The sequence below is a fragment of the Lolium rigidum genome, chromosome 6 (genome assembly GCF_022539505.1).
Source record: "Lolium rigidum isolate FL_2022 chromosome 6, APGP_CSIRO_Lrig_0.1, whole genome shotgun sequence".
Taxonomy (NCBI): domain Eukaryota; kingdom Viridiplantae; phylum Streptophyta; class Magnoliopsida; order Poales; family Poaceae; genus Lolium; species Lolium rigidum.
The window spans coordinates 19,874,917-19,886,500 of record NC_061513.1 but is presented as its reverse complement, the minus strand read 5'-3'; the positions used below and the strand labels follow the sequence as shown (position 1 = coordinate 19,886,500).

Below are 11,584 nucleotides of genomic sequence, written 5' to 3'. Positions count from 1 at the left end.
TGCCAAATGACAAATCCTCTCCTTTTCTCTCAAGAGTTTAGGATATTGAAAGACGAAGAAACCTTGTCATCCGTAGCTGAATAAAATATATAAATGGATACCAGACTTTAGCAGGCAGAACTAAAATTCAGTAGTACACCATATATTACTTCAAATCCATACGTGTGTACTGATGTGCTTAATTTCCTTCATGTCGAAAATTCAGTAAACAAAAGATCAAACATCCATCGAGATAGTAGTCAAGCAAATACTCTGTAACGCACTTGCATAAATTGGGAACATATCCATAGTTACATATGGTCTATAGACCTGAAATTACAAACAGAAAAATAGGATGTGATGATAAGGGATCAGTGAGCAACATACGTAAATAGAGGTTTTGGAGTCAAAGAAGCTTTTTCTTTGGTGAATCGAAATCGCAGAAATTAGTATATAATAGGACCTGCTTCTGCAGTGAATCTAAATCGCACAGATTAGTTTAAATTTATGGTAAAAAAGAGAAGGGAATTGCCAAATCAAACAAAACGGGGGAGGCGGCTTAGTTGATTACCTGCAGATGGGATCCTGGTAGAGAAGAAGATGTCGGCATAAGATTGGATCCCAAGGAGTGGAGGTTTGCTATCTGCGGAAGGCGAGGTCATTGGCTGGACCTGAGTTGCTTGATAGGCCGGCCGTTCCATGATAGTGAGGCTTCTCTGATAGGAAGCTAGTGACGGTGGAGCAGTGCGGGCATGGCAGCACCAGCAGACGATGGACATCGAGGACAGGGGCTTAAAATTTGTCGCATCGAGCAGCCTTGGTGAAGGAAAGGAGCAGATATCGTTCTTAAATGAGAAATCAAATCCATTAGCCTTGATTTTTTATGTGGAGAAGGTGAAGAGGGTGCAGAAACTGGATCAGTTTCCTCTACATGTTGTTGTGGAGTGGAAGGCGACGGGATAGTGCCGTCGTGGGGAGGGGAAACGACGAGTCAGAGTCGTGTACAATATTAGCTATCCATGTTGGAAGCCTCTTTATATTGTTTCTTTCATTATGTGGCAGATTTGCTTATGTGTTAGGCTCGGATTTGCTTAGGGATGCATGATGAGGTGGACACCTTGCATGTTGAGAGAAATACTTGTAGTGGGGATGAACTTCTTAGTTATATAGGATAGGGAACATATTTCTCCTTTTTAAGTAGTGTAGAGTATCTGTAACTATAAATAGAATGCGCTCGTATCTAGATAAAAGTAAGACAATTATTTTTGAACAGAGGGAGTATGATTTTTCGAGTTAAATATGCGGAAAGTGTCTTTGACACGTAGGCACTAGTGCTCTCCTCACTTTTAGTTTTTTAAATTTTTTAAAATCTCACATTCCATATATTGAAATCGAGGTAATGTGCCCGTGTGACCGTGTGACCGTGTCTAGACCTAATTTTTTTTTTCGAGTAATCACGGTTCTAGTGCAGTAGTGCAGTCTGCGTATACGTACGCACGCACCGTCATGGATAGGATCCAGTACCTAATCTATCTACGACGGCCGACACGCCGAGCGGTGACGCACGGCGCGAGGAGACGTGCTAAGCCCCACGTGTTCACCCACCCGAGGCACACGCGTCACCTGCGCCTTGATCTCTGCCCATCTCCACATCTGGAAGTGAAGCAGATCCTTCTCCAGTTCCACTCATCACTCTCTCAATGTTCCACGTCAGTGGTTATCTCTCTGCGTGCTCTCCAGGTGAGCTAGCTAGTGGAAGATTAGGAGCAGAGAATGGTGACTGGGCTGATGAGCTGAGACCGATCCCCGTTCGCTCGCGCATGCCTTACTCCTCCTGCTCGGTCGCGGCGCGTGGCGCTCTCTCGCTCCGGCACCTCGCCGTGGCCGCCGTGCAGCTCCCGGCGCTCCTCTGCCTCGAGGCCATGCTCTGGGCGGTCGCCTTCCTCACCTTCCCCCTGCGCCTCCTCGCCGCTGCCGACAGAGAGCGCAAGGTGACCACCAATTAGCCGCCAACCGCGCGCCGGCTTCTGCTCGCAGTCATTAGCTAGCTCTGATTAATTCTTGCGGTTTTGCTGGTCAGCTGGACCGGCTGCTGGGGGAGATGCAGTCGCAGATGGAGAGGGTGGTGCGGGAGAACAGGGACCTGGAGTGGAGGCTGCGGGCGGCGCTCAAGGAGCAGGCGGCCATGGAGGAGATCCTCGACGAGATGGAGGAGGAGCAGGAGGACGCCTTCGCCAGGATCGACGTGCTAGAGAGCCAGGTGTGTCTAGGAAATATCGAATCGATCTGCCCATGGAGGTTCTTGGAGAGCAGGGTGGTGGTCGTGGTCGACTGATTATAAGTTTCTTGGTGTTTGTTCGTTTGATCGGCAGGTCAAGGCTCTGAAGAAGGAGAACATGCGTCTCAAGGAGCACAAAGGCAAGTCCATGTGGGACAAGGCGGCCACGGCGGCAGCTGTTGCTGGCCAGGCCGTCGTCACCGGCGGTGGAAAGGTCGAGAACGACAAACGCGCGCCTGACCTGTGGGATGTGGCCGGGGAAGACGAAAAGGAGGTGGCCGTCGTCTTATCCGGCACCTCCCCGCCGTCGATCTTGGACTTGGAGGCGGTGGAACGGGAGGCCCGGCGGATGGAGGTGGCCGCGCGGCGGCGGAGCCTATTCAGCGTGGGCATGTCGCTGGCGGTGGGCGGGATCGCGTGGTCGGCGGACGCGCCGTGCGTTCCGCTCCTCGCGGGGCTCCTCAGCGTCGTCGGCATGTCCATGTGCAGCGTCGCGCGCCTCTTCCGAGCGCGCAGGCCGTTGGCGCCCGCCGCCTCCGGCTCCGGCGCCGTGGCGCTGCTGAGCCTCAACTGGTTCTTGCTCGGGGTGCTCACGTACCCGATGCTCCCGGGCGTGGCGCGGGTTGTGGTGCCGCGCGCCGCGCGTCTCGCCGGCCCTGCCATCGCCTGGTTCGCCGTCGCTGCACCCGTCTGAGGGTGGCGACATCTGTTAGTTCGTCCATGCGTCCTGTTCTTGAGAGTTGAGACCGTGGGCGGCGGCACAGTTACTGGTGCGAGTCGCTGTAGCATAAGCTAGTACTCCAGCGTATTGTACTAGAGTCTGAGCGTGTAAAAATGTGATGTTGTATGACGTATCCACCAATGTATACTTGTTTTGTACTACTCCCGCGAAAGACTCACGCTCCGGTCAGCCCCCCACGCCCCATGCGACCGGGGCGCCCCCGCCTACGTACCCCTCCTCTAGTCCCGTCGGGTGGTGCTGACTGCGGCATTGGTGTTTTCCCCATCAACCGCACGCTTGGAGGGCTTGACGAGGCGGGGTGCGTCCTTGCAACGGTGAGGCTGGATCACCGGTACCCGCTCGGTCTGGAGTAGCTCCGGCCATGGAGGGTCAAGATGTCGGTGGTGTGGAGGTGCAGCTCCGACCGACGCCGGGCTAGGCCGCCTAGGGTTAGGTCGTGTGTGTGGTGGCAGAATATGGGTTTGTGGGCCTAGATCCAAGACTCACAGGGACCGATCGGTTCGTCGAGATCTATGGGTGGCCATGGGCGCACTGGTCGTGTCGCCCTTTGTGTCATCTCCACCACCAGTCCACCATGGCTAGCCCCATGGGTTTGCATTCGGGCCAGATCTAGGCCCGGTGGGCCCTGATTTGGCAGCCTGATTGTTTTCTGTTTTGGCTCGTTTGGGGACGATGTCTTTGTTGGCTATCTAGGATGGGTTCCTAGACAGGCGGATGCTCATCGGTTTGGTAACGTGCCCGGCAGCGTAGCTGCTACTACGAATGTAGTCTATTTTTTTCAACCAGTTTGGTCGTGCTAGTGCATGTGTGCCCTCGGGTGTCGCCGTGTTGCTGTTGACTTAGGATTGGTGACGTCTAGATCTGGATCTGGCCGGGTATTGCTAGCCAGTGGTTGCGTTCACCCTATGATATAATTGGAGCTAGTTTATAGTGCTGACTTTGGTTTGGGCCGTGTCAGTGATTTTTGCTCTGCCAGCTCTACATCCGAACATCATCTAGATACTGATATGTCCATGCATTAAAATGCATTTAGAAATGGTTTTAACTTGACAGAGATGAGTTACTTACTTCCAAACTAAGGTAGTAAAATGTGGTAACTTAACATGGAAAATGAATTATACGAAACTGATTGCGTAGTCAACATACTGATTTATACGATAGGAAAAACATAGGAATATGAAAGACATGTGACTCAGATATTATGTTTATATGAATGCTATAGGAAGATGAAGTGTCTTTGATGGTGGGAATTTTTTTTTCGATGAGTTGTGATGTAATTTTTTTTATAGAATTTATACTGTAAGATTCCTATAGAAACTTTTCTTATGAAATATGGTCCTATGAATCAAACATCTTATGTAAGAATTCTTTCATAGGATCCAAATCTTACACAGTTCCTATGAATTAGAGATACCCTTAATATGTAACACTGGTGTTGCCACAATTAGATCTTTATTGATTACTTTTACATTCCATAGGTAATTTCAGTATCGGAATCTTGTGTTTTTTTAGGGACTATAATTGTTTTATGGGAAACGCTAAGCGTCCCGAGTGATCAAATCCCTGATCCGCGGGTCCATATCCTTTCGATCAACTTGGATTGACCGTCTGGAGATTCACTCTAAATTCCAAACGTGTACCCCCTCCCCCCGGTCGTGGGTTTCTGTTCCAGAAAAAGATCAATGGGAGGAACCCACGCTCGTATTATTGTTGCTATCGATAGTAGCGCTGTCGCCGACTGCACCTTCAGCAATGGCTCGTCGCACCACTGCCGCTTATAGTCCTCCGTCGCTCGCCGTCGTGCCATGGGAGCAACTCCGCCAGCCTCTTGCAGTAACTCTGGACGCTCCTAGTCGCATGGTCGTCCTCCGCCGGCAGCAACCATGTTCGCCTCGCGCCCCTTGCAGCAACTCCGGTCGCCCCTTGTAGCAACGCCGGTAGCCCTTTGTAGCAGGACCATACGCCGCTGGCAGCCACCATGTGCGCCGCCAGACCCTTGCAGCAACTCCAACATCCCTTTGTAGCAAGGCCTCCCGCCACTGGTCGCAACTGCGTACGCCGCTTGTAGCACTGCCATCTCCGACCGTCCACCTTGCAGCGGCCCACGACTTGCAGCAGCAGGGAGCCCATGGTGGATAGCTTGTAGCAGATGTGGCCATCTCTTGTAGCAACGCCTCTCAGGGGTGGCAGAAGCACCGGCGCCCATGGCAGCAGCGCGCTGGACACTCAAGGAAGTAGCGTCGGACGCCAAATGTAGCAACGGTGGTGAGCGCTTGCAGCATCTCTGCATCAGGACGCGGACGAGGACATCTGGACCACACATATCCTCCATCGAGCGGCTGACCAAGTAGCTCGGGATCCATGGCGGAGCTAGGTGAGGAGAGGAACTTCTGGGGACCGCGGGGAGAGGGTGCCTCGCGGCAGTGGTGCGCGGCGGAGTATGGCGAGGGAACCGGGAGCCCCATGGCACGCGATGACCGGGTAGGTACAGGAATGCGTTGGCAACAATCCGCCGGAGAGAAAGGGGACGGAGACCTGTAGAGGAACGATGGTGGTGTCGGCCGGTGCGGCAGTGGCGGAGTTTGGACGAAATCTAAGAGGGGCGAAAGTGCATAGTAGCAAGTCTAAGATTTTGAGAATAGGTAGTCAGAATTCATAAAATCGTCCATGTAAAATGGAATTACACTTCACTAAACAAAAATGTGATTCAGATCAGAAAATTACATATGTCTTTTCTTGCTAATCTCATGCATACCTGCACTTCATATTTTTCTTAGGAAAGCCTACGCTGTAGAGAATTCATAAAACTCGAAAAAAAATGCAGATAGGCAATGGATGCAAGTATGTGTCTAGGAAGTTTGAAACTTAAGTATGCCGATTTTTAACCTATAGAAAAATGAAACAAATTACATAGATTGCGCGTGTAAGTTTAAAATTTTGTAACTTGTTTGTATCTTAACTTACTTTTTTTTTTTGAACAAGTATCTTAACTTACTAGGAATAGTACGCAAAATTCAACTGCTTGTATTTGCAGGCACGGTAACCTCCACTCTTTGACGAACACATATATTGTGGAGATGTATATGCAGAATTTTTTGTCAAAGATTTTCAAAATTTCGAAATATAATTTTTCGTAGAGGGACCATATGCACCAGAGAGCTGAATTGAATTTTTGCTTCTACCATTTCTTTCACGGATAGTTTGTGGAACGTACAATTGTATATTTACAATATATGAAGTTAGGGAAGATGAAAATATAGTTTCACTTTTTTGTTGTCTTCTGCTCTTCACATTTGTTTTTGACTCTCATGATTTATAATTGAGCATGCTTGACTAGCTCCATCGGTCTACCTTTTCCAATAAGCCAATAGAAGAACTGTGTCATTTATTACCAAGAAAAAAACGTCGTAACTTAGAAAGATACTGGAACAAATTCCTTAAAACGTTCTCTGAATCGACTGCAACATATTCTCACTCTCACGTGGGAGGGTTTGAGATTCTAGCGCAGGAACTAATTAATGGACAGGAACGCGTCCACGCTGGCACGCTAGTGACCGTCTCACCACAGAAATCTGGGCGTACCCGGTGCCACCTAGGCGCGTCAGGACACAAACTGCAGCGGCGTCTTATCCCGCAATCTATCCACCCATCCTTGCGTTATACTGTGTGTAGTGTAGGTAGATGAGCCTGTTATTTTCGGATGCCCCCCTGCCGTCCTGTGTAATTGCAACACTCTGCCGTCCCCCCATTGACACAAAGCTCTCCAAAAGCTAATTAAACAACTCGCATTGTTCCCAACATGTGATCTAGTTCAGTTTCACGCGGAGATGCTAGTGGTTTTAATCCAAGTGTGTTGGCTACCTAAATTTATGGAGTGCAACTAAATCCGATGTGTGAAATAATTTGATAGTGTTGCATTGGAATTGTGCTTCAGTTTTACCTTCTCAAAGCAATGGACATTTTTTTTTTGGTATAACAGCAAGGATGAGGCCCTGAGCCGGGCAAGTGTAAACCTAGAGTTAAAGGTTCCACCCAAGATTAATAGTTTATGAACCGCCCGGTAGCAAAGAAGTGGAGATTAAAGGGACAACAGACAATATAAAGATTATTCCATTAGATTTGGCCAACAGAATCAACTGAAGCTTCCAGGTAGCAAAACACCTTGCAAGTACAAAAGAGAGCCGTCGGCGTAGAGAAAAGAAAAAAACGGGAGGAAGCTATGCCGAGGGCAGCCCTCGGCGTAGCTCTAACGCTGTTATATCGCCGACACGGTCTGGCCTTGGTGGGGTGCATGACTACAGCTACGCCGACAACTCGGAATGCGCTGAGGGCAGCCGTCAGTGTAGCGTTGCTTACGCCGAGGGCCTCTTGACGGGCTAGCTTGGCCGGCACATACATCGACAACCCTGACTTTTGGTCGTCGGCGTATGGACATGTCGTCGGGGCCTTGCGCCATTCCTGTAGTGACTTTTTCATGCCATACTTGATGTGTATGGAATGGAGCAATCAGACTAGTGTCATGTAAATCAACACTCGGCCTCGCCACCGGACCACAACCCTGTCCTTGAAACACATGAGAAATACTAAGTACTACCTCCATCCCAAGGCTTAAGGTCTATATTTTTTCATAAAGTCAAACAATGTTAAGTTTGACTAAGTTTTTATCAAAAATCATTAACATGAAAAGTACAAAATCAATATTATTAGATAGATAATGAAATATATCTTTATATGGTATCTACAAAATATCATATTTGTTCGTAAATTCAAAAAAAAATAGTCAAACTTTACTTCGTTTGACTTTCTGAAAACAAATATAGGCATTAATCCTTAGAATGAAGGTAGTAATAAGCTCACTTGCACGAGCTTAGAAAGTTGAAGGACTCGGACGTTAAATTGCAGTACCGAGCTAGTGCACCATTGAGTGCAAAAAGTCTCGCACCACAAACCCCTGGTGCTCGAGGCCTCCATGTCACGGCTGGAACTTGACGACGGATCCCACGTGGCCACACGCGGGAGGCTCGTGGAGATCGCGCCTCTTATCGTCGAAAGGCGTCAAGCTCACTTCAGCCGCGAAAAATAATTTCCAGCAAAAATATTCCGACCACGGTAGCATTGCCATTGCGTTCCTCCCGCGACAAAGAAATATAGGAATTTCTCTCGACCCGAAAAATCCTCTTTTCTCGCTGCTCGATTGCGGCGACGACGGCGGCCGGCGGCGTCCCTCCATGACCACAGTGGCTTCGCTATCCTTGGTGCCGCACCTGCTCATCAAGCCATCCTTCCGGTGCCTCTCCAGAAAGGTGAGGACGGGCTTCTCCCCTGTTTTCTTTTCTTCTGTTTTCCGGTGATGGACGAACAGTGTCGTTTTGGTTGGGATTAAGTCAGTGGTCAGTTCTTGATGAACAATGTAATTGCAAATGCTCTAATTTCAGCCCCCGATAAGATAAGCTTGGTATAACCTTCTGAATTTCTACTGAATCGCTCCCCGCAAATTATCCATTTCTCTGAAAAACTTACGATGATGTTCTTGGGGGAAACTGTGGTGCAGGGCGTCGGCAGGTATGGCGGAATCAAGGTGTACGCGGTGCTCAGGGACGACAGCGCTGACTATCTGAAGGACAACGGCCCCTGGGAGGCCCTGTTCCATGTGGACGACCCTGGGCCGAGGGTTCCGATCGAGAAGGGCAAGTTCCTGGACGCCAAGCAGGCGCTCGACGTCGTCCGCTTCGACATTCAGTACTGCGACTGGAGGGCCCGGCAGGACCTGCTCACCATCATGGTGCTCCACAACAAGGTATGGTCTGAATAATGGTAGCTAGCGTCAGTAAATTCGGAGAAATGTTTCTCTCTGCACTAGTAGCCGAATTTTACTGTAATTGCTACTCAGACTTAGGCATAGACGATCCAATGGATGCCAGAAATTCAGATAGATGTTTGAGGTTGAAAACTGCGGATGGAATTTGATGGTGACTGTGAAAAATGAAATGCAGGTGGTGGAGGTTCTGAATCCTTTAGCGAGGGACTTCAAGTCGGTCGGAAACTTGAGGAAAGATCTTGCCGGGTTACAGGAGGACCTGGCAAAAGCTCACAACCAGGTATGTTGCTTTTGCTGGAAAAATCCAATTAAAAACTTTGCACTGTCATCTGGAACCTGACGCTTAACGCGTCCCATGCAGCTTTATTTATCGGAATCTAGAGTGTCATCGGCCCTCGATAAGCTAGCGCAAATGGAGACAGTAGTCAACGAGAGGCTATTGTCGGATGGGAGCGCTTTTGCAGCCACGGCCGATTGCGCTTCTCTCGATCCAAGCACTTCCTTCACACCTCGTGTTGGACCCAAGAAAACTAAGCGTCGGAGCCTCAACATCTCTGGCCCGGTGAAGCCTTACCATTCTAACCTGAAAAACTTCTGGTACCCGGTTGCTTTCTCCAGTGACTTGAAAGATGACACTATGGTAAACAAAATGTTTGCTTCGAAGCTAATCATTTAGCAGTCACAGGCGCATGTGTTTATTTGACAAAGTCATATGTGTGCACTCAGGTACCGATAGATTGTTTTGAGGAGCAGTGGGTAATATTCCGAGGTAAGGATAAAAGGCCTGGATGTGTTCAGAATACATGTGCTCACAGAGCCTGCCCTCTTGATCTTGGTTCAGTGAATGAGGGCAGAATCACATGCCCTTACCATGGTAAGAACTAGATTATTTTTTATTCAGTCAGGTTTCTTATGCTCATTATTAGATGTACGACAAGTAAAGGATGATGTCCAAGTAATATTGCATTTTCCATGGACAAACGTCAGGTTGGGAGTATTCGACTGACGGAAAATGTGAGAAAATGCCATCAACAAAGATGCTCAACGTGCGCATCCGGGCACTGCCATGCTTCGAGCAAGAAGGAATGGTCTGGATCTGGCCCGGCGATGACACACCGACTCCCACCATCCCTTCCCTGCTGCCTCCCTCCGGGTTTACAATCCATGCAGAGGTAAAAAAAAATCATGTGATGCTGCAGTAGTCATGCTATTGGTGGGTGTCCTGTATATATCAGTATTCGACTGGACTGAATATCCTTCTTGGTCATTCAACAGATTGTGATGGAGCTACCAGTGGAACATGGACTTCTTTTGGACAATCTACTAGACCTTGCTCATGCCCCTTTTACTCATACATCCACCTTTGCCAAGGGTTGGAAAGTTCCAAGGTACTTCTGTTTATTATTTCAAGGGACAAAGTAGAACTGGCAGATGAAAAAAGAGTTTCCATAATAGTGGTGATATTACGCCTGTGTGGAACAACATGTTGATCTCGTGTTATTATTGCCAGTTTTGTGAAGTTCTTGACACCTACATCTGGGCTCCAAGGGTACTGGGATCCTTATCCCATCGATATGGAGTTCCGACCACCCTGCATGGTCTTGTCAACCATTGGCATCTCCAAGCCCGGAAAGCTTGAAGGGAAGAGCACCCAACAATGTTCGACCCATCTCCACCAGCTTCATATATGCTTGCCCTCATCTAGGAGTAAAACCAGGTTGCTGTACCGGATGTCCCTCGACTTCGCTCCCTGGATCAAGCACATCCCTTTCATGCACCTGTTGTGGTCACATTTCGCTGAGAAGGCAAGTCTCAAATTTTGTAGTTCATAACTATAGGTTGCCAGCATGACATTTTTCTGAAAAGGGATAAATATGGAAGCTACTAAATTGCTAAGTAATAACCTGTTATTTGCAAGCTAAGTCAGACCTTACCTAGGTTATATTTCAGAAATTGTGTATGACTGTTCTAACCATCGCACTTTTGCATAATCCTTGGCAGGTCTTGAATGAGGATCTTCGGCTTGTGCTCGGCCAACAAGAGCGAATGAACAACGGCGCTAATGTTTGGAACTGGCCAGTGTCATATGACAAGCTTGGCATTCGGTACCGGCTATGGAGGGATGCAGTCGAGAGGGGTGTCGACCGGTTACCGTTCAGCAACCAAATTGAGAGCGGGTCATAGGCAAGCACATGACATCACATGTAGTCCCCGCATTCATTTGCCTGGCAATGGCAGCAGATGACCCATATGCACAGATTATTCAGGCCTGCGTTGCAGCACGGTTGTCATCTGCCAATGATTGTTACAGATAGAAGGGTTCTGGAAAGGAAGCCCTGTGAAGAGGATAAAGGGCACCACCTTTGCCATTGTGTAATTTTAATTGTACACTAGCGGCCGCATCACCTGATGCAATTGTAATCTGAGGTTGATTTGTTTTTCCTCTTATTTTCTTCCCCTCCCTTTCATGTAAAGTATCTTCAGATGTTAACGTCAAAACGTACATAAATATACTATGGACCATGAAGGTGAAAGCATGCTCATCTGAGAAATGGTTTGATTATGTACTCATTTTATTCATAGTTTAAAATAGCCGGCTATCTCATTTAGCCGCGATATTTTTTGACGCTATGAAAGGCTGTAGCCGGGCTATAGCGGGCTAATTCATTTAGTGGTTTTTAAAGTTTTTGGAATATTTCAGTCATATCTTACTAAAAAAAGAAAAACTATGATTCAAACACGATTTGTGATACAATTTATTGAACTA

At 48.2% G+C, this 11,584-nt stretch overlaps 2 protein-coding genes across 2 annotated transcripts; both read left to right on the top strand.

Annotated features, from left to right (window-relative positions):
- The first annotated feature begins 1,799 nt into the window (after window positions 1-1,799).
- LOC124659611 lies at window positions 1,800-2,951 on the top strand. The gene is made up of 3 exons (XM_047197445.1): window positions 1,800-1,970; window positions 2,060-2,239; window positions 2,352-2,951. The coding sequence occupies exons 1-3, from the start codon at window positions 1,800-1,802 to the stop codon at window positions 2,949-2,951; spliced, it is 951 nt and encodes a 316-aa protein (XP_047053401.1).
- A 5,035-nt stretch (window positions 2,952-7,986) lies between these two features.
- Window positions 7,987-11,360, top strand: LOC124666487 (chlorophyllide a oxygenase, chloroplastic). Its single transcript, XM_047203836.1, has 9 exons — window positions 7,987-8,302; window positions 8,551-8,796; window positions 8,993-9,097; window positions 9,179-9,457; window positions 9,544-9,691; window positions 9,805-9,989; window positions 10,093-10,205; window positions 10,328-10,622; window positions 10,819-11,360. Exons 1-9 carry the CDS (start codon window positions 8,228-8,230, stop codon window positions 10,999-11,001), a joined length of 1,629 nt encoding a protein of 542 aa, XP_047059792.1. The 5' UTR covers window positions 7,987-8,227; the 3' UTR covers window positions 11,002-11,360.
- The last annotated feature ends 224 nt before the right edge of the window (window positions 11,361-11,584 follow it).